Genomic DNA, 22,502 nt, shown 5'->3' on the forward strand with positions numbered 1-22,502 from the left:
GAAACCCACACAATATGCATTTATTTATTCAAATACAAATATATATTTTATGCAACTTATACCAGTGTCATACCCGCATAGAAAAGGAGCGGCCAGTTGGGTTTTAACTGCACTTGCGCATTCGGGCACACTAATTTGAATGTAAGTCACTTGAATTGATTTTTTCAACACGCAAAGGTTGTAACTTAGCACTATGAGCACTCTTGATGCCAAAAAGATAGAAGAGGCGGAGGCCCTGATAGGACAGACGGATAGTGCCGCGAATGAGTATGCCAAAGCTGGTATGTATTTCAAGGCAGCAACCGCATATCGAGTTGCCAAAAGTTTCGATAAGAGCAAGGATTGTTTTTTGAAGGCCATCGACTGTTACGAAAACAACAAGTCATGGTTCCATGCAGCCAAATCCTACGAGCAGATTATCCTGCTTGCCAAAGAAACGGACAAACTGTCCGAAGTGGAGGACTATGCCAATAGGGCTTGCTGTCTCTACCAGCAACATGGTTCGCCGGAAGCAGCAGCGGCTGCTATGTACAAAGCCGCCAAGATGACGGAATCGAAGCATCCTGACTTGGCTTTGGGATTCTACAAACGCGCCCTGGCAGTCGTCTTGATTGGGGACTCCACTCATCAAGCATCGGAATTCGCATCGAAGGTTTCCAGGATATTGGTCAGACTCAAAAAATACGAAGAAGCCACGAAAGCCCTCAAAAAGGAAATAAGCCTTAATCTGCAGACAAAGTCTTACGGACAAGTTGGCCGTTTAGTCGTTGCTTTGATACTGGTACAATTAACAGTAGAGGATTACGTGGATGCCAAGAAGACCTTCAAGAAATGGGGAAGCCGTTGTGATCCCCAGGAGGTGAACACACTACAAAACCTACTCAAAGCTTTTGATGACGAGGATCCCGAGCTGGCCACCAAGATGCTGGCATCTCCATTCATAAGACACATGGACGTGGAATACGCACTTCTATCAAAAGATGTGCCATTACCCCAAGGAAATCAAATGACCAAAAATGGCGGCGACAATGCTGCAAACTAAAGAGTTTTACAAAATGTGGTTTATAAATGTTGTAGTAGTTTTATTCTTGTTCCTTAGGTGAAAAAGTTTCATAAATGTAGGTACACTGTTAAAAATATACAAGAATATTAAAAGTGTTAACTCAGAAAAAGGATCAGGGGAATTTTTCGTGCCTTGAATAGGCTTTCCACAACTTTTATACGAAACATATTTTTTACACTTAAATTTATTGTTACTCTATCTTTTACACAACTTTTTATGCATTTTATACATATTTTTTACATATCCCTAAAGTTATACTAATCATTTTTGAACATCGAGTTCTATTTGAAATTATAATCGCTTAATAATATACAACGTTTGCGGTCTTTTGAAGTTTAAAAATGAAAAAAAAATGTTTTCAAAATTAAAATTGACAAATAAATTCACAAAAAAAACCTTTAAAGCATGTTTTTTAATTTCTTTTTAAATAATTGGAGATTCCCACTTTAGAAGTTCGTGGTCAATTTAATCAGAAAGCCCAGCTTAATAGTAAGTCTTAATTGTATTTTGAGTTATCAATCGGCTTATTGGACTTTAGATTATTTTGGACTCTCCGCCGTACTTGTATCTGCAGCAGATAAGAAACAGTTCAGGCCATGTGTATAATTAGCCGTCCCATCAATAAACTTATCCACTGGACACTCGCTCCAATCGCAGTGTCATTTCGCAACGAACAATCATGATGAAGTGTGGCCGGCAATAAGCGAAATCAAATTGCATGGCCCGCTGTTAGTGTAGTTGATTTATTTAGAGTCCATCCAATATCAATTAGCGTTATCAGGCAGCGCAATTGGTCAGTCGACGCTTTGCAGTTATCAGTGATTTCTGAATACAATGCGGTGATAAATACTCTATACCCGTTTATGAGGGGCACTACACTCGGCATGAGTCCCCTTCAAGGAATCACACTGACCACGAGCTATAAAAATGCCTACTCCAACCTGGGGTCTTGTGAAAAAATATGCACAAGAATGGCTCATCGCCTATTTTTGGCACTTTGGCCATAAAGCCATATTGGCCAGTGGTAAGTGTGAACTTTAAACGGAAATAAGCGGTCACTTTCAAGTTGCGCATACGCCCCGTTTAACCATAAATCAGCATGAGACGATTGCTTGTAAAATGTTTCATTTATTATCTGTGATCTTTGCACTTAATGAACTTTACACAAACTGACTAGCTGAATTCTTGTCCTGTTCTGCATTACAATTAATGAGTATAAATTGTCTGGTCTGACGTTGCTCTCCTGTGTCTCCGTTTTGTTTTTGTTATTAATTGTTAAAATAGTTGGTAAACAAATTCGTTGTATTAAACGATTCTTTGGTACGATTATGTCATTGGCTGCTCCCTTCGAGTTGTCCATCTCAAGTCTACAGCAGGAACTTCTGGCCCGCCAGGATGAGGGTCATCAGGCCCAAGGATACGGATGCAGTGAGTCCTGCTGCTCCCGATCTCTGCTCAGGCTGCTCGACCAGGACCACAGCTCGATTGTTTTCGCTCTGCAGCTCCCTGTAGTTGTTGTGCAGCTGCTTGCCCTGATCGTACTCGATCTCCTTGAACTCATTGACCTGGTCCAGGGTCACGGGGAAGGTCTTGGTCAGCACAATCCATGTGACGGCCTCGGCGCAGGTGGGCGTGGTCAGGGAACCGGCGTAGGTGAAGTAGCTCTCCACACTGGGCACCAGGTCATCCACTGCCAGGGAATCCGCCACCAGGACGGGCTTGTTCACGCTATCGTAGCTCTTCACGGCTCCCAAGCTCTTAATGATGCTGCCTATGGCCTCGTTGGGAGTGTTGGACACATGGTACAGCACGCCAATGACCACAATGCCATCTTTAAAGTTGGCCGCCATTGTCATGTTCGGGTAAATGGTATTCCGGTGCACGATGTGCACTTCCAGCGGATACCGGATGTCGTTGATGGTGTGCTCCGACCACCAGTGCATGTGGATCTGCTCCACCACGAAGTCTTGCAGCAGGGCACCACCACTCAGGGTCAGTTCGTGATCGAAGCCAGATAGTTGAACTGTAATTGGACAAGAATTTCGCGGTTGAGGGGTATATTTTTCGATTTCTGGTTTATTTTACAACTTACTTGAATGTCCATTGTTGACCATTCGCAGATTCTTCTGATGCTCGTCATAGTTCTCGAACTTCAGGGCATCAAATTCTCCCTTCAGTGCGCCTTTGACGTGCAAATTTATGGGGCTTTGCTTCTTTCCACTATCGCAAAGACCGCCCCATTTTGGAAATGCTGTCAAAAATACAAAAAACATCCATCAATGTCAGAAATCGAGAATTAGTTTGCACAAGCAACTTTATTTGCAATATTCCGGGAAACTTTTAATTTTAACTTTATTGTCTAATTGATGTTTATTATTTAAATTTTGGCACACTCCGAATTTTTATCTGCAATTAAATGACTATCAATCAAACAATCAAAAACAATTGGTCACTTAAAACTCTAATATAATTAATTAAAGCATTTTGTTTCACATATTGATTTCCACTATTGCAAACTTCTGCACAAGCAAAGCATTTATTTGAACTTAAATGCTCATAAATCAAAATTTCAGCAATTGAATGCTCTTTTGTCAATTAAAAACTGTAGGCAGAATTTAAGTTTTCACAGAAACGGCCAAGTATATGGCGGAATTTATCATTATTCATGTTCAATTTGCATACACAACAATTTGGAACAATTTAGATGATATGTCCGAGTAGATTTTGGATCGCTCTGGTATGAAAAACACTTGACCAATGAGTGACCCATTCGCCGTGGCGTTGATTAACTAATTTTAGCAAATAAACTCGATTGCCTTTACTTACGCTCATCCTGGTTGTTGTCCAAGTCCGGATAGCCCCATTCGTTGGCCCAGCTGAACGAAACCGAGCAGCAGACTGAAAAAAATGCGAAAGAACGGGTGACATAGATTAGTATCAAGTATACGCCGTGTGCTACCGCCAAACGAGCGCAATTTAAATAAACTTCAACTTGACCGACTGAATGACCACCGAATGCCTCAGGGGCAAAATGAAAACAAAAGCACTTTAAAAACTGCACTGATGGCCCATAAAAGACATGATGTGAGGGTCAATCTACACATGTTTGGCAGCAGTCTCAACTGAAAACACGGCACCTTGCACTTGACTGGGCTAAAAATACACCCGATATTTATGATTTCAACTACATATAAACGTATAAAATACCCAGCGTTTCTGCAGCCGCACATAAATGTTTCATTAACCCGCCAACATTTGGTCAAATATTGCCGCTTTCTCCGCCTGAAAGCATTTTGACATCTGCACATCAAAATATCAACTATATTTAATGCGTGCGGTTTGTTTTATTTTTGCTTAAACTTTTACGATCCATTTTGGCGTTAAAAACCACTGACCCATCAACATAACTCGCATCTGTGATATCAAAATAGCGTGTTTATTAAGCCATATTCAACTTTAATGGGTTAATAAAATGTCCGCAAACAAGTGTGATAATTTATGCTTCGTCTTTAATCTTTCGAGTATTTATGCTCTTTGCCTGGCATTTTTGCAAATTTCCGTACAAAAAGACAAATGTCGAACGCAGCTGCGAAAGTAGAGTACTAAATATAGAGGTACCCACCCGAGTACGAATACTATATGATGTTGTATATAATCGTTTTAATATACTTTTTGCCGGGGCAACGTGCTCATCAGCTGATGTTTCCCTAGTATAATCCGCGCTAGCCCTGTGACGCAATTATTTGGATGGAAAGATCGCTGATTTATGGCCTTTCTTGATTAAAAATAATATTTCATTATTTAATGAACTTTTAATAATGCTCCGCGCAAGCAGGGTATTCCATTTGAAGATGTACCGAATTCGAATTGAATTAGCAGCGTTGGAAAAGTCATAAAGATATTCCCTTTAATTAAGAAGCGATCACAAGACCTAATGACTTTAATGTGCGGATATTGTGATTGGATAACGAAATTTCCGTCAGATGCCAAATCTGAAGGAACCATTCGATCTCGATCCCTTGCAACTAAATGAGTTTTTCAACGAACATGCCACAAATGTCGAGCAGCCATTTAAAGTGCAATTAAATTTGCACATGCAAAGCACGAACAATTAAATTTGAGTGTCTAATGCTTTGATAGCTGATAATGGGAAATGTTCTCTAATTTGAGGCCCTCGGGGTGTAAAAGTTAACAAAACTGTAATTGTAAGCGGGAAAAGCAAATAGGCGGTATGGATAATCATGTGAAAAATCGCGCAAAATAAACAGCTGCAATTGAAAAGTGGAAAATGCACTCAGCCCGCGAATTCGATAAATGCAAATATTTTAATGGAAATGCTCTGGCATTGAATACACTTGTCTCATCTGCTATTTATTAAATCATTTTTAGCCTTGTCAACAGCATAAGAATTGGAACAATTTTGCTGGCTCAGCAGCAGCAGCGATAAAATAATGCCCGTCTGTCGTTCTTCATTCTTCAGTTTTATGCCAAATCACTTCGGTATCGAGATTCCCAGTGAAAAAATAGAGCACTCAGTGATTTTCCAGCACAAATTGTAATTACATTTTACTGAGTGCCATATAGTAAAAGATATCTTCCACCGATAAACGATTTCGGGAGTGCACACCATTTAATACCTCGTTTTGTCTTAAGATTGGGGGTGATAAGCTATGATGTCCAATAAATACACCGCAGGTCATGTGAATGCAACCATTAAATTGATTGACTCTATCATTTGTCTAAATAAATGTGCAATAAATCAAATTTCGAGATAGAGGCGAGTTCAAATGTGTGAAAGAGCAATAAAATACAAGAATGCAATTAATTGTTTTATGATTAAACAAACTTCCGTTTCAATGGGCACACCGCACATCGCTTTAATTACTTCAAAACTATAGATAGCATTTAGAATTACAAACAAGTGTCATAAGTTTGATAATAATTATATATGCGAAAAGCGTGTCTAATTGGAACACCACCCCAGTATTAATCTAATCTGCGGCAGACAATAATCTAGACTTTGGTTTTTCTGAATTGCCTTGATATTGTGACGTTTGTCTGGCGTGGATGCCATTAACTTTAGGATTTCTTTAGGGTATGTGCCGGTTTCAATGGCTAATCGATGGGGGTAGTAGGCTTCTTAAAACTTTCCATCATAAGCCAATCGACTTAATGGACTTTGGATTCGCAATGACCGCGGCATGGATGTTGATAAACTGTTGGAAAACAAGTGGCTGAGATAGTCGAGTGTATGGGCATGGAGTGCCAGATAGCAGAATGTCTTTCCGTAAAACAGAAGTCAACCCGCTGCAGATGACTCTCCCTGCACAAAGAGGAAGTATTGGCTATCAGGAAAGTGCGCTGCGGAGTGCAAATTCACTTTCGCTCGCCAACAAAGGGATTCCACAGCAAATACCAAAAACAAACACAAATACAAACACAAATATAAATGCAGCAGCAACGCTCTAGTGCATTTAAGGGTTTGGCGTTGAATATGAATGGAGGCTTTATAAGGAGGGTGTGTACTATCCAGCAATTGCTATGTGACAATGACAATGACCAATCAACTGGTTAAATATTTGTTTGCTAAATAAAAAATCTGTTTTAACTACAGTTTACACATTGAATTGGCAATTTCTCCATATTAGTATATTAAATATTTGGGCATTTAAATAACGTCATAGGATAGGAATCCTAATATTTCCAGCTAATAAATGAATAAAAAGAGAGCTCACAAAAAAAGATGAAACATGATACACTTCCGGAAATTTCTACTAAATAACTAATTTGCACCGAATTAAATTTGACTCACAATAAAAATGCTGCTTTATTATCGGTGCGAGTTCATTCAAAACTTAGAAACAAGTGTTTTCCAAACGTTGATGTGTCATTAAACAAATGAAAGAACAACTTTCTTTCGAATGAGTTGTGTTTCGTAAGTAATATATATTAAAAAATGATCTCAAATGCTTTATTAACGACAGAATAATCTGATGTTGATAACTGATTTCAAACATTAAAAAAATATGCAACAAGTATATATACAGACACTTGTATTATCTTGAACAAAAATAGGAGTATCATTCTGCTGATTGTGTTCCATGCAACCTCTTGACAAATAGAAACTTTGGCAAATAGGTAGAGTTTAATGGATTTTCTATACAACTTGTATATACTTCTAATCACCTGCCATTTTTAAACGCATTATACCTCCGTCGAAAATCGCAGCTAATCGCTTTTTAGCTACTTGACAAGTAAGCAACGGCGATAAGGAATGGCGCCTTATACTAAAACGTTTATGGTGTGATTAAGTCTAATCGAAACTCGTAGGGATCCCGACACCCAGTCAAGTTAATTGCCAATAAATAGTTTAATATGCATTTTCGCTCCATTGGCTACTTGAAATGTGCCTTATCACACACGGCATCTTATTGGTTATCGGAGATCTCTCGAGTACCATCTTACCACCATGAGAATTACTTGTGATTATCTCGATTGGATGGATGGTCAGCAGTGTGAGTTCTCCGAACTCACAAGTCCGCTACCCAGCGTGACCAAATATTTAGCTTCTGCTGACCTTATCACATTCATTACTGTCTGCCCGCAATGATGAGTCGCCCGTAGCTGTATCTGTATCTGTATCGGCATTAGGAATTAAGTGGGTATTTTCCAAATGCCCGCACAAAGTCAAAGAAGACATGGCAATGGCTATAGGTTGTCTTATATCAGTTTGGGCGCGTGATCCATGTCCAAAGTTCTATGAAGTGCTTTTGAAGTGCTGATGTGAAGGCGTTCGCTCAGATTTAAGATATGGCCCCAAAATGTGTGTTGCGGTTTTTTAATTAGATATCGCCAAAATCCCCCAGTTTTATGGTATTACATAGTGTAGGTAACTCCAATGTTATGGATTCTTTGTTAGGCAAAGAACATTTCACTGATTTTTTATGAGCGAGAGAATCTTTGACAGGATGGGGCCAATTGACAAGTCTGACCGCTCGTGCCTCGTATTCAAATTTAAGACCCGATCTACATTTATCTGGAAGCAAACTCAAGTGCACTTCCGATGCCAATCACCACTTCCCCTTGGGAACCCCAATATCTATGTGGCCATTGTAAATCATAGGAAAATTGCGATCCCAGCGCATTATCACTACTACATTGTCTATATCAGCTTATCCAGCAAAACGATCCGAATAATTGCAAATTGTAGGTTGTAAATAGTAAACAGCAAATAGCAATAGCAGCGGATAGAATGTGGATAAATGTGGGATCAGCGATCGAGACGTGCCTTTTCGGCGCTATCGGCATACGGATATGTGGATAAGTACTACATATACGGCGATAAGTACAAGAATCCAATTAATTGTCAGTTTTTTGTTTTTTTGGGGCAGGTGATTCACTTGCGAGTAGTTAAATCACTTCGATTGGCTTTCAATGAGTCACAGTGTGGGTAAACAGCATAAAATTTGATAATAATTTACCTATAAAGGAGAGGGCGATGAAATGCATTTTTCACGGTTTACTTTCGTCAAAATTCTTTACTAAAATCACTACTACGCTTGGTTATATCACTTGGAGTGAGCACTCGCAACTTTTTTGCTCCACAAGTATTAAATATGTATGTATTTTTCAGAGGCTGCCAGGCAGGACACAGAACCTTTGCGGTCTCGAATCGAACTCCATCGGTTTTGGAGCGGCACGCGTCTTTTATAATGGTACCGTACCTCTAGAACGGCGGTCAGGCACAGAATGAAAAGCGGTTCGAGCATCGGCAATGTGCACACGCACACACCCGCAAAGCGCACACCCACACACACACGGACACACGAACACAAGCAGCACTGCACTCACACAATTGTGTACTGAATTATATCAACGTTGTACGGCGGTTTTATGTGCTCTTTTTTTTTCGTGGGTTTCGAGTTTTCCCGCACCGTAAAGCGAAAATTATCAACCGAATGATGTGCGGATTAAGCAAAAAACCGGCAAACGAGACGAAGGTGAAAATTGCAATTGGCGAGCTGTGCAGTCGACGTCGCGGCTTAGAAGCTGATTAATTGATAAGCGGGCAGAGAAATGCTAAACGAACGGTAATTACCAGCTGGGCGAGAGCGCGGGAGCACACCGCTCTCTCCCACACTCGCGAAAATGTACACCTAGGAAAAAAAAGTGCGTTCAAGGAAATTATGGGAAAATTAAAAATTAAATGTTTTTTCATATTTAACACTAGGCAGTTATTAGTTATGATTTGTTTCATTATATTTGTATTTATTATATATTTACATAATTATTTGATTATGATTATGAATATATGCGTGAATTCTTTACAATTATTTACGAGTGCAGTGAACACCCTTTATAAGGAATGTATTATCTTATATATTATTAAAAGATATACTTGCCCGAATATTCCTCGCAGTGTATTTTACGTCGAGAGGAAGTGACGTACCTGTCACGATCGAGATTGTCACATTTTGGCAAATAAATTTCACTTGATCCCGCCACGCGGTTAAAATTAGAATTTAAATTAATTTAGTGCCCGAAGTGACCAATTGTTGCACTGCAATTGCATCCGAACCGGATCGTTTCAAATCCGATCGAGAAACGAGCATAATGCTAATTGAGAGGGACAAATTCTGGGGTGCGAGCGAGATGGCTAGATGCGAGAGGGGAGGGGCTGTCGTCGCTGATCTTTTTGCTCTTTTGTTGGCCATGTCGACGTCATTAAAGTGCAGTTAATGTGCCAAAAGGTAGAACAAAAGTCAATGTCAAACGGCAGCTGCTCTCATTTTCCTCGGCAGTGGAAAAGCGTTTGAAATAGGGGTGGTAAACTGGTGGGCCAGGGCGCGGGAAAATCAAATCAGAAACTGCATTTCCGCAACAAATCGCCGCTTGACAGTAATTACCGTCAACACGAGCGGTAATTTATGACTATCGAAATGCGAATCTTGATACCCTGTAGGGATTTTACCTTATGGGATTTATTTATTATCCGTATCTGCCAGCTTTTAGGCTGGGAAATGCGAAAATGGCGAGTACAGGGTGTTGCCTTTGCACAGAGACACAGATTTTTCAAACTATTCACAGGCATATAAAGGATTTAATGGTGCCCATTAGCTGACTGGCCATGAATTTTTATAATTTGTTGGCCCATTTTCACCGCACAAATGCTTAAATGGCATGCGATTTAAATACAGGCGAGCTTTTAGACTTGCCCACTAATTAATTAGGAGTAAAGTTTACAAATATAATTCATAAATCTTATTAGGTAGTTCAAAACAAATATGTGGCTTCATCCTAAATTAAGTACTCTGTCAGATTTTCGCTGAAAATAGATGGAAATTGGATTGCAAATAGACCGCACTGCACCTTTATCGGCCACTCATAATCAAATGCGTTTCATGAATGGAAGGGAAAAATAAAAAAAAAAATAGTAAAAAGCAAATTCAACAAGCGTGTTGACAAAAAGCGCCAGCGACGTCACGCGATTTGGGGGCAATCAAAGGGGCAAATAAAACACCGCATGTGGCAAATTGCGCCCACTGTTGACCCCAGCAGTCGTTGCAATTACATACACAATTACATTAACATAAAGGCGTAGTGGCCAGCAGTTCTGCAGATTAAAATCGAATCGAATCAATTGAAGAGCACCCAACATGCGAATCAATTTGCTGATGGGCAATTCAATTAGGTTGTTAGCAGACAGCAAACCAAGTGAGCAGTCAATCGAGGACGGTCAAAAAAGTTCGTCAACTTAATTTAAATTTTCAATGATCTTATCAGCTTTTTCAAATTTCAAATTGTAACCGCTTAGCGCGCTTAAAATACAACCCTGTTCATTGTGAACCAACGATTTGTAGTCACTCTGGCAACGCCCGGTGACCTGTCACTTAGCAGCCTTGCCACTTTACTGTCAGATCATTTCTCGCTCGCTTTCAAACAAACCCTGTGTTATAGAGCACAGATCATTTGTCAAAAATTTAGTATCTTATTTTCATAAATTTATCGCTTGCGCCAAACACGCCCGTAACCTAGCCAAAACCCTCAGAAGTGGCCAGTAACGCGCGCCGATTGTTAACGGGTGGCAACTCCAGCAGAACGTTGCCAAGCTGCGAAAGTGTGCAAAAGCAAAACGAAGAGAACGCAGCGCAGCCGAAAAAAATTGAAGCAGCACTGCACGCGATATATTTTCTATTTTCAAAGGTTAAAGCTGCATTCACAGGCATCCGCCGAGGGCAAACGAAGTGCAAAAGTGCCGGCCAGCAGTAAGTTTTCAAAAATTTGCAGTCTCTTGTGTATTACAGCCGCAAAAAGTGTTGAAAAAATTTAGCAAGAACCGAAAAAAACCAAAAAATTTTGCACATCGTTGGCGGCTGCGACGTCGACGCCAACAGCGACGCCGCCTCTCTGCCGGCAGCGGCAGCAAAAGGGAGCAGCTGAAAGAGGAAAACCGATAAAATACAAAAAGAAAAGTAGAGAACGAGAAAAACGGCAAGCGGCTACGCAACGCTGATGGATTTTCTCTTTGAGAAAAGCGAAAATCGAAAGCAAGTGTGGAAATAATGTGGTAAATTCGATATGTAAATTCGGCATGTGCCGTTCGTAGTGTGCGTAAAAATTCTTATTGGAAAAGCGTGTTCATCGGTGTGAACGAACGAAGCATTTCGGCGGCGAGAGAGAGAGAGAAAGAGAGCGAGAGCGCACACGCTTGGTGGTGGTCATGTTTGTGTGAGTGCGGCGGCGGCGGCGGACTCACACACACAAAGGGAGAGACAAAGAAGAAGAGGAAGCATTGTGCTGCTGCGCTGCCGGCAAAGTCGACGTCGCTGCCGGCTTCGCCGCCAGCTGCATTTAGTGTTTAGCTAGGAATTATCTGGCCCCCAAAATAACTTCAAAATCTTCAACTATTTTTTGATTAGTGCGTCAAAATTTAGTCTCGCTCTCCAGATACAAAAATTCAAAAACACAAAAAACAACCAACATTCCATATTATTATTGATTACAGGCAACATTTGAAGCAGCCGCCAAGCAAAAGACTGATTTGATTACAAGGAACTAGGAGCAGGAACGCGAGCTTTCTGCCACTGCACACTGAATTGTGAGCATACCCAGCCATAACTAGCTATATCTATAGCCCTAATACCTCCACATTTCCCCCCAGGAGCCCCAGATAACGCGGCAAACTGCAGTCGACGGGGAAAAATCGGGAGTTGAAGGCTGGGCAGCAGCAGGAGGGACAGGGACGGACGGCGAAGAACCACCAGAACCAGAACCAAAACAAAGCGGATAAACCAGGAGGCACTGCGTCCGTCAATATGGAAGATCTCCTCGTGGAAGTTCGGCTCGACAATGGCGCCTACTACAAGGTGAGTTGATTCAATTGGTGGAATAAAAAAGGTGGTGAGGGGGTGACAAAAAAAAAGGAGCAAGAAAACAGAGGCGGAAGGACTTGGGGCAGCAGCTGCCTCAGTTTCTAATTTCGTGGATTTTAGCTTTATTTCTATTAATAAACAGCAACATTTTGAGTGGAGTCTCGACATCATCGCCACCACCACCACTACCACTACCACTACTACACTAATACCAGCACCATCGCCAATCTGCATACACCAACGCACTCACACACACTGCGTTGTGGGGGTGCCGACGTCGATGTCGATGTCGACGCGCACCGCGCCGCCCACTGCGCTGCCCACTGACGTCGTCGTGCATTCGGTTTTTGTTGTTTTGGTGATTTCCCTTTCTTGTCGCTGCAATTTATAAAGATAAGATCCGATTAAACCATCTTATTTCGCGGCTAAGTGATTTTCGCGGATAGATTGCAGGTATACGAGGTGTTAGATCTCGGATCTTTAGTTTTTTTGTCTTAAATCCATTTTATAATGCTAGCTTTGATATGCTGTTTAAACATATTCAGCAAAAATGTGGGTTTATATTCTTAAATATTCCAATTATAATATGGACTATTAATAGCGTCATACTGGAAACCAGATAACATTAAACTTAGGAATATTCTTATACATTCAATTATTGTTTTTAGTACTTATCGCTATCATTAGCTAACCCATATTCTGCGAAAATTCTGGATATTTAGAGTAAGGTTGTGAATACTTTGCATAGCGTTGCGTTTGATTTCAGTGCTCGGAATCAAAACAAGGCCAATGCACATAAACACTCGCACTCGATAGAGCGACTTCCCTGATGCTGATGATTCAGCAGCCGGCTGTTTGCATTTCAGATAAGGTTCCACGACTACTCGCTTATCGGAGATATACGGTTTCCCTCGCTGATGCCATTGCAATTCTCGATTTCATCATGGGATGGAATGGGGGGACTATCGTTAAAATATATTTTATAAAGTTATGCATATACACATCCAAATGAGGTATATCATAGGCAATGGCCACATTAATGACACACATTTTTCTCTCTCTACTTCTATGCCTTCCGATGCTGCTGGCCCTGTCAATGCTCTTGTATTTCATCCGTTTGCTGCCTGCCTGCCGCCAACAAAAAATTACAACTGCAAACTGAAAACTACGACGACAACAACAACAGGGCCAGGTGACAGCTGTCGCCGATGATGGCATCTTTGTGGATGTGGACGGGTAAGTTTGTTTAAACAAACAAATCTGCGAACAGGGCAACAACAACCACTAGAGCGTATTCTCAAACTAATTTGCAACGATTAATACAATCAGAGCTTCTGCAGCAGCAGGAGTATTAGCAGCAGCAACAACCACCGACGCGACTTCTTGGCATCCGAATTAGAAATTAGAGATTCTGGGCACGCATCATTTGTGTCGTCTGCCATCCGCCAAACCACTTCCCGCCGAAATCCCCCACTGCGGGCTCACTAATTTGGCGCAATTTGTTAAACGCCAGTGCCGCTGCAGCAGTTTCTGTTGCTATTAGTTGCTTAAAAAGAAAAAATGAGCAAAATCAAATAAAACTGCTGACTGACAGACTGACCAACGCCATCCGCAACTGTCCGCCCCACTGACTTGGGAAGTTCCCGATACCCCCCGATTCCCAGAGGCAATCTTCCCGAGCAGCGGGAGCAGGGGATGGCTTCCATCTCTGCCAAAGCTGTCAAGTGCGAACGACAAATGCCACTAAGCAGCGGCGCTGACACGGCGGCCAGCGTCAAAGGCGCGAATATTTTTAACCGCGGAAAGAAACCATTTATAATTACTCATTTTGAATTCGGTTATGACGCTCTAGCCGAACGTCTTGTAACTAAAATGTGCCTTATTTTCATAAATTTTCATAATTTACCGCGTATCTGAAATGAGAACATTGATTTATTCACATAGCGTATCAGTTTGGTGTCTTGGAGCTTAAATATAGTTCTTATTGTCTATTTTTAAAAGACCCAAAGTTACTCTAAAATAATCAAACAACACCATAGTTTGATCTAAAAATTAATTTATATTTTTCTATGAGTTTTTATAGAAAAATCAAAAGGGAACACCTCGGTCGTTAAGCGTTTTTTAATTGCTGCCGTTTTATGTCCGTGTTGTGTTTCTGTTTTGTGTGCCTGCTGCATTTCTAGTGACGTTTTTGGAACAAAACTTTTTTTTTATTGTTTTTTGATTTTTTTTTTGTCTTCCATCTCTTCTGACACACCGAGATCCACTTGAGCTGAGCAGCTGGATCTAAATTTAGTTGCGCCACTATCCTGTCGGACGGTGCGTTGTTTCCGATCTGCGTTTCTGGGCGGGATTAGGAATGGGTTTTGCCAATGGGAGCGGGTATGGACGTGGGTTCACTGTGGCAACCCCCACATTGGTTGTTGCTGTTGCTAGTTGGCTGGCACTCTGCCAGCGGAGCAGCTGCCGCAAGAGAATATGCAAACACCTGTCCTCAGACCTTTATGCAAAGAATAACAAGTGCAGCTTAATTAATTAATTATGCCTCATCCGCACACGCATTGTTGCAGCGTGGCCGAGAGTATGAAATATCCATTTGTGAACGTTCGCCTGCCGCCCGAGGAAACCGTTGAGGTGGCCGCATCGATCTTCGAGGAGGGCATGGAGGTGGAGGTGTTCACGCGCACGAACGAGCGGGAAACCTGCGGCTGGTGGGTGGCCATCATTAAAATGCTCAAAGCGGACATCTGTGCGGTCGCGTACATCGGTTTCGAGACGCCCTACACCGAAATCTGTGAACTGGGACGTCTGCGCGCCAAAAACTCGAATCCGCCAATTACAGCCAAGTCCTTCTACCAGTTCACACTGCCCGTGCCCGAGGAGTTGCGCGAAGAGTGAGTGTGCTTTTGATATACCCCTCTATGATCCGTAGTAAAACCAATTAATTGCTTAATTATAGAGCCCAGAAGGATGGCATACACAAGGAGTTTCAGCGCACAATCGATGCCGGCGTGTGCAACTACAGTCGCGATCTGGACGCCCTGATTGTCATCTCCAAGTTCGAGCACACTCAGAAGCGAGCCAGTATGCTCAAGGATATGCATTTTCGTAATCTCTCACAGAAGGTGTGTACACATATACGTATGGGAATGAGAACTTGTATTAACTCTAATCTAACTTGAAGGTTATGCTTTTGAAAAGGACTGAAGAAGCTGCCCGTCAGCTCGAAACGACTAAACTGATGAGTCGTGGGTAAGTTTGACATTGCCAAAATAAAAAGCAAATCACATTAACTTTTATTTTTTTCGTCAGAAACTACGTTGAGGAGTTCCGTGTGCGTGACGATCTCATGGGTTTGGCGATCGGCTCGCATGGCTCGAATATTCAAGCGGCACGCACTGTGGACGGCGTCACCAACATCGAGCTGGAGGAGAAGTCCTGCACATTCAAAATCAGCGGAGAGACCGAGGAGTCTGTGCAGCGTGCCCGCGCGATGCTCGAATACGCCGAGGAGTTCTTCCAGGTGCCCAGGGAGTTGGTGGGCAAGGTGATCGGCAAGAATGGGCGCATTATACAGGAGATTGTGGACAAGAGTGGCGTGTTTCGAATCAAGGTGAGTGCTGTGAGTATTGTGCTCTAAACGAGGGCCAGTTTTAATCTGTATCGGTCAGATCGCTGGCGACGATGAACAGGATCAGAACATACCACGTGAACTGGCGCATGTACCCTTTGTGTTCATTGGCACCGTGGAGAGCATTGCAAATGCCAAAGTGCTGTTGGACTATCATCTGTCGCACCTGAAGGTGAGTTCGATCATTGTTTTTGCGTTTGTGTAGTTAAACTAATCCATCCGATGTCCGATTCGTGTTTCCTAATTTAGGAAGTAGAACAGTTGCGCCAGGAGAAGATGGAGATTGATCAGCAGCTTCGCGCCATCCAGGAATCCTCCATGGGCTCCACACAAAGCTTCCCAGTGACGCGGCGCTCTGAGCGCGGCTACAGCAGCGACATTGAGTCGGTGCGCTCTATGCGCGGCGGTGGTGGCGGCCAGCGTGGTCGTGTACGCGGTCGTGGTGGTGGCGGTCCTGGAGGCGGCAATGGCCTGAACCAGCGCTACCACAACAATCGCCGCGACGAGGATGACTACAACTCGCGGGGCGATCATCAGCGTGACCAGCAGCGTGGCTACAACGATCGCGGCGGTGGTGACAACACTGGCAGCTATCGCGGAGGCGGTGGCGGCGCCGGTGGTCCCGGCAACAACAGGCGCGGTGGAATCAACCGCCGGCCGCCACGCAACGACCAGCAGAATGGCAGAGACTATCAGCACCACAATCACACCACCGAAGAGGTGCGGGAGACCCGTGAAATGAGCAGCGTGGAGAGAGGTGAGTTCCGCGAATCATGATGCCAATTAACCAATTAGTTCAATCAATTTATTTCGCGCGCTCACACAAGATACAAAGTGAATACTCGATCCGATTCCCTCTCCCCTAAATGGACATCATGTGGGGTCAAGAATACGAGAATCTGTACAGCAAGTTTATTAGTTATTAAAGAGTATAAAGTATTACATTAAGGACTGTTTCATAATATTCCTATATATTTAGTATTCTGAATAAAATAAATTAAATCATTTTGGTTTTTGTGTGAATTATCATAATAAACTTTTCAAAAGTGAAACATTAACTCATCTTTTATTATTATTTTATTGAATCTTAACTTTCGCTTTCATTGCCAACAATATAACATATAAAATAGAAACACTGACCTGGGCTTTTTATTTAAATAAAATAAATATCAAAAAATATATTTGTTCATTAAATTAAAGTGCGCAGAGCGCACAGGTAATGCATTTTTGCTTTGCCTTAGTTGTGCTGATGAAGTAATTCCCTTTCTATCACCATCTGTAATCTTAGTACGTATGCTAGTATACAATGATAACTTATCCATTATCCTTTTCTCCACAGCGGACAGTAACTCATCGTACGAAGGTAGCTCGCGGAGGCGCAGAAAGCAGAAGAACAACAATGGACCCAGTAACAGTGAGTAGAATGCCGGAGGGGCTAACTTACTCCCCAACTTACCTGTAAACTCATCTTGGTTTTGCAGCAAACGGAGCGGTTGCCAACAACAACAACAAACCGCAGTCGGCGCAGCAGCCACAACAGCAACAGCCGCCGGCGCCTGGGAACAAGGCGGCACTAAATGCCGGAGATGCCAGCAAACAGAACAGTGGCAATGCGAACGCCGCTGGCGGTGCGAGCAAGCCGAAGGAGGCCTCACGCAACGGCGACAAGCAGCAGGCAGGCACACAGCAGCAACAGCCATCGCAGGTACAACAGCAGCAGCAGCAGCAGGCGGCACAGCAGCCGAAACCGCGACGCAACAAGAATCGCAGCAACAACCACACGGACCAGCCATCCGGACAGCAGCAGCTGGCGGAGAATGTCAAAAAGGAGGGTCTGGTCAATGGCACGTCCTAAGCCGAGTGGCCAAAGCGGTAGGAGGAGCAACAGCTCACAGATGGGTAGAACAACATAAACACGAATTGCACATCGTTCGACGGAGTAACAATGTTGTATGCGCAGCGGGGCAGTTTAATAATCATGTTGATGTCCTTGAATGTAGCCGCCACATAACAAAACAACCAACAACAACCACACAACACAACACAGAACAACTCAACAACAAACAAAACATCCGATCAACATCAGACACTAGAACAACATCCATCAGCCAACAACAAGCTTCACTAACCAATTGTTTGAGGAACTATAAGAGTAACTAAAAAATAGGAATCGAAAAATTATATACATGAAATATGTAACAAATGTAAAAGCATATACTAACACACACACACTCACACAAGGATACACTCACAAAAACACAACCACACACACACAGTTCGAATTATACACAAAAAGGAGGAAGTAATAAAAGAAAATTCATGCCTAGGCTTATAATTTGAATTGAAACTAAAAAAGCTTCAATAACAATCAAAATGAATTATATTTATGTATAAAAGAAACTCGAAGGCAATTATTAACAAGCAAAACGAACGAATCGAAAGGGAAACATTGAATATGTAAACTAAAACTTTAACTCTAATCCGGGCAACTAGCGTAGTTTTTCGAAAAGAAAATCTAAAGAAAACCTGACGAAATGGGCGCTTCTAAAGCGCCCCTTTGCGTCAACTTGAAAAGTTTCTAGTTATATGCATATTATAATAAAACGAGAATAATATAATTGCATTTTTGTTTTGGTTAAATTAATTTTAATTGTGTCTGTCATTTGTTTGTTTTTGTGTATAATTCGTGCATGCAACAACTTAATCGTCTAGCAGGTTTTTCTATATAACCATTATTTTTGTATTATTATATTTTAGTTTACCAATGTAAATGCCCAGGCGCGTTTAGAAGTTGATTATAAATTTCGAAAGCCACGGCGAACAATTTAATTTGCAAGTGAAGTGTCTGCAGAGGACTTGTTCGTCGTGAGCTTTTGCATCGTTTCATTGTTTCATTGTTTATTTTGTTCGTTACAACATGGAAGTCCTCTCTTATTTGTATAATTTTGTATTTATTTACTATTATTAACACATCCACACCACACACACGCCACACTCACACGTATACACCATTGAAACCTACACGAATATCAACTGTCACACACGAGCTCGCTCATACGAACCAGAAGCGAAACGCATTAAATTTGATTTTGTTTTATAAATATATAATTTACGTCGCCAAACCTACAAAGCGTATACTAACTTAGTCCTCTATTAAATACTCTTAAATTATTTAAAACAAGTAAAACGTGCCGAGTCGAGAGCATTGAACACACAATCATCGAGTGACGCGAATCATTTGAATTTAAATCATAATAGAAGACCCAACTAAGGAATATAAATACGATGTAAAGCCACCATAAAAACCATCTAAGAACAAATAGCAAGAAGCAGAACAGAACAATTCTTTCCTCTTATTTGGAAGAACAGTGTCAATAATATGTAAGAAAGGCAAACCACACATTTTAACATACATTAAAGAAGGAGAATAACGATAATGGTACCGATAAAGATAAATCTAAATAATGTTGTGTAATTCAAATTAAAACAAATAAAACAAAAATCCAACAAAATGAAAACGGCATAAAAGAAACGTAATAATATAAATATAATGAGAAAAATGTGCGATTTAAATTTATTATTTATATAAAGATGAACTTATAAAGAATAGAAATATAGCAAGTAAATTTTATTAATTTAAAATTTATATATATATAAAACAAAACAAACCATCAAGCTAAAGACGTTTGAATTTATTTCACTCTTTCTCGTTTGCATGGCAATTATGTTTGTTGTTAATTTCTTCATAAATTATTGCGGGTGAATCTTTACAATTTATTAATTTTTAGCTGGATATACTTAATTAGTTCAGGCGTCTGGTTGAGCAGCTGTCAAACTGAAGTTTTTGGACTAAAAGGAATGTGGACCTTCATTTATTTTGAATGATTTTGTTTAGATATTTTAATAGATTATAGATATGATGACTGCTGCTGCTATAACAATCTGATACAGGTCTATATTTTCTAAAATCTTTGGAAGTGCTGGTCTAGATTCCGGGCAACCCGATGTGAACTATGAGCAAGTTCCTCCGCCATGTCCTCTATAAGTTGCTTTAGCTTGTCGCGGCGGCAGTGAAGATAGTGGCTGTGAATTGTCAACGGCAATAATTGGCTACACAACCAGCTAACCACACTGCCAAAGCGCATAGCCAATTGAGAATACTTTGATTGGGTTAATTCACTAATTTGGTTAATTCTCCTTGATTGAAAACGGTTACTTTTGAATATCTTGTGCAAAAGCCAAATTCGCTTGTGGCTCACCATCTTGCGGATGTTTTGCGACCAACTTCAGTTTGGGGGAGCTTTTTGGCGCATCGAGCGCCACCTTCTGGCCAATGTGGGGATGGGGGGATTTCCCCGGTATGCTGCTTTTTATGCTACGCTGCGTGTCGTCAAAAGCTCTTGTGGGCGGCAGCGGTGGGGGCGTGGCAAGAGTGGTCAAAATCATAGCGCTGTAAAATATGCAATGTTAGCTTTTTAGTTCTCAAAATAAACCATGTTTGTTATAGTTACTCTCTGATTTTATGGGTCTGCTTTTTTCTGAAACCTTTTGAATACCAAATATAAGTAATAGACGAGTGAGCGCAAGCCAAATTAAAAACCTCCGTGCCACAAGTGCAATCATTATAATTGCGCCAATTAGAGTTGGAGCGCTCAAGGTCATCGCAAGCTCCACGATGTCGTGGCTGGGGAACCTTGCTCCCGAAGGTCCCATCTCGGTGCTTTTCCACGGTTCATTGTGGGCTGCCCTTAAAAATTCCCTCTTGGCAGAAAAAGTAGAATAAAACCACATCGTACATATACAGTTCAAAACTCTTCATAGAAGATATTCCATATTTTATTGTATTCTTTATTTAAAAAAACAGTGTCTTACAACAAGTGATTAGCTTAAGGGTAAACTTATTTATTGCTATTTAATATTAAAATCAGTTTGAGAATCGGTATTTCACACTATCACAAAAATTGCATATTTCATTTATCGCATTTTCCTGCATTCGGGAAGATTGTACGTTCTGGAATGTCGTACCAGATAGTGCATTTACATGCTTCAGATAGTTTCAGTGCAAATGCACTCCTGACACGCAGCCCAAAACCTTCAAAGGATGCATTTTATCGTTAGGCCTCGTTATATATGTACATATATATATTTTCAACTGAAACAAAAACCAAAATCATATTCGGCACGGCGCGGCGTAAGTTTTTCATTGTATTTTTGTGGGGCAGTCTATCGATCTCCTTGGATGGCTATTACTTGGGGATTGGATATGACAAAGAACGGAAAACGAAGGTGCAACGCCAAAGAAACAAAGAAGGCTCATGCAGAACAAAAGTGAGGTGGAAACTGGAGTGTGACCGGTACTGGGAAGCCGAGTACAATGAACCATGAGCTAGCTGGGAACCCGATCGCCAAACACCTGATAAGCAGCCATCGCAGGTGCCAAGGTGCGCAGCTGATAGTGATAAGCCTTTAGCCAGTGGGGGATCGGGGCGATAAGGTATGTATGTGGGCTCCAAGAGGGTGTGTGTCACAAAGTGGGTCGATGCGGATCGATGATTGTGGATCGTCGATCGCCGATCGGTTATACAAGTCGTTTTTGTGTCACAAAATGTCAATCGAACTGAGTTTTTATGCTCCGGCCCAACGGGCAGCGTAATTTAAGCTGGTAAGAGCTGAAAAACCTGGGCGGAAATTAAATGAAATGAAACGAAATGCCCTGGCAGCCCACTTTCCAAGGGGCAGATAAGATAAGAGGGGCGATTATAAACTGATTGCTCAAAAAATAATCCGTTGCCGAATTCTGAGAGCGCATGTGAACAGTTCCCAATGTTTTCTGGAGCAGAGATTCATTTGAATTCTGGCAAAATGGGCGCTGTTTGGCCAATGCAGCCTTCAATTTCGACTTGCTTGGCTGCTTTTTACTTGACTCTCGGAGGTGTGGCGCAAAAGCTGAAAAATTAAATCCAAAACGAGGCCAAAACATTGAGCAGGCATTGGGCCCAGCAGGCAAACAAAGGCAAGAAGTGAAGGAGCAAGACCAATGCTAACAACAATGATTGCAGAACCAAATATCCATAGCCATTATATATGAATTTTCGCAATTAAAGAACCCACCGAACACGACTGCAAACACACGCTGCGTATACGCGATGTGTCATCCATATGCATACATATATAGATGGATTGAAATATCTGGCAGATAATAAACAGTTGTAGCTTGTAATGTGTGTGGCGAGTGTTCTAATTTCGAAAGAACAAGAGCTCTTGGGCAATTAAATAAATTATTGTTCATTTGTGTCGCTGTATGTGTGCGCAAGTGTGCATTGATAAATGAAAAGCTAGCTCATGAGCTTACAAAGCGTTAACTGAATAAAGAAACCAAATGTGCTTCCATGTGCCAGTCAAATCGCTCGGCTCCATGTGCGTTAAATGGGTTACA

General features: G+C 41.5%; 3 protein-coding genes across 7 annotated transcripts; 2 read left to right on the forward strand and 1 right to left on the reverse strand.

Moving 5' to 3' along the window:
* Positions 1 to 140: 140 nt before the first annotated feature.
* Positions 141 to 1,175, forward strand: LOC6606987 (gamma-soluble NSF attachment protein). 2 transcript variants are annotated; one of them, XM_032721453.1, is made up of 2 exons: positions 189 to 281; positions 356 to 1,175. In XM_032721453.1, the coding sequence occupies exons 1-2, from the start codon at positions 264 to 266 to the stop codon at positions 1,040 to 1,042; spliced, it is 705 nt and encodes a 234-aa protein (XP_032577344.1). In that variant the 5' UTR covers positions 189 to 263; the 3' UTR covers positions 1,043 to 1,175. The 2 variants fall into 2 exon arrangements, with proteins under 2 accessions (XP_002031779.1, XP_032577344.1); XM_002031743.2 differs by having other exon boundaries at positions 141 to 1,175.
* A 996-nt stretch (positions 1,176 to 2,171) lies between these two features.
* On the reverse strand, positions 2,172 to 8,774 carry LOC6606988 (putative carbonic anhydrase 3). The gene is made up of 4 exons (XM_002031744.2): positions 8,545 to 8,774; positions 3,890 to 3,961; positions 3,156 to 3,314; positions 2,172 to 3,086 (listed from the first exon to the last, which is right to left on the reverse strand). The coding sequence occupies exons 1-4, from the start codon at positions 8,570 to 8,572 to the stop codon at positions 2,431 to 2,433; spliced, it is 915 nt and encodes a 304-aa protein (XP_002031780.1). The 5' UTR covers positions 8,573 to 8,774; the 3' UTR covers positions 2,172 to 2,430.
* A 2,400-nt stretch (positions 8,775 to 11,174) lies between these two features.
* Positions 11,175 to 18,710, forward strand: LOC6606989 (synaptic functional regulator FMR1). Of its 4 annotated transcripts, none has more exons than XM_032723657.1 (12): positions 11,175 to 11,328; positions 12,069 to 12,161; positions 12,225 to 12,429; positions 13,622 to 13,671; positions 15,006 to 15,329; positions 15,395 to 15,560; positions 15,620 to 15,687; positions 15,748 to 16,057; positions 16,107 to 16,238; positions 16,316 to 16,823; positions 17,406 to 17,480; positions 17,548 to 18,710. In XM_032723657.1, the coding sequence occupies exons 3-12, from the start codon at positions 12,379 to 12,381 to the stop codon at positions 17,919 to 17,921; spliced, it is 2,058 nt and encodes a 685-aa protein (XP_032579548.1). In that variant the 5' UTR covers positions 11,175 to 11,328; positions 12,069 to 12,161; positions 12,225 to 12,378; the 3' UTR covers positions 17,922 to 18,710. The 4 variants fall into 4 exon arrangements, with proteins under 4 accessions (XP_032579548.1, XP_032579551.1, XP_002031781.1 ...); XM_002031745.2 differs by having other exon boundaries at positions 11,176 to 11,328; positions 15,748 to 16,048; XM_032723659.1 differs by lacking the exon at positions 11,175 to 11,328 and adding an exon at positions 11,561 to 11,630.
* The last annotated feature ends 3,792 nt before the right edge of the window (positions 18,711 to 22,502 follow it).

Source organism: Drosophila sechellia, chromosome 3R (genome assembly GCF_004382195.2).
Source record: "Drosophila sechellia strain sech25 chromosome 3R, ASM438219v1, whole genome shotgun sequence".
NCBI classification, from domain to species: Eukaryota; Metazoa; Arthropoda; class Insecta; order Diptera; family Drosophilidae; genus Drosophila; species Drosophila sechellia.

Coding starts and splice junctions, on each gene's coding strand:
- LOC6606987 (XM_002031743.2), top strand. CDS start 194: ATGAGCACTCTTGATGCCAAAAAGATAGAAGAGGCGGAGGCCCTGATA.
- LOC6606989 (XM_032723657.1), top strand. CDS start 12,379: ATGGAAGATCTCCTCGTGGAAGTTCGGCTCGACAATGGCGCCTACTAC. Junction 13,672..15,005: donor ATCTTTGTGGATGTGGACGG/GTAAGTTTGTTT, acceptor GCATTGTTGCAG/CGTGGCCGAGAGTATGAAAT. Junction 15,330..15,394: donor CCCGAGGAGTTGCGCGAAGA/GTGAGTGTGCTT, acceptor GCTTAATTATAG/AGCCCAGAAGGATGGCATAC.
- LOC6606988 (XM_002031744.2), bottom strand. CDS start 8,572: ATGCATTTCATCGCCCTCTCCTTTATAG. Junction 3,315..3,889: donor GGACAACAACCAGGATGAGC/GTAAGTAAAGGC, acceptor TATTTTTGACAG/CATTTCCAAAATGGGGCGGT. Junction 3,087..3,155: donor GGTCAACAATGGACATTCAA/GTAAGTTGTAAA, acceptor GTCCAATTACAG/TTCAACTATCTGGCTTCGAT.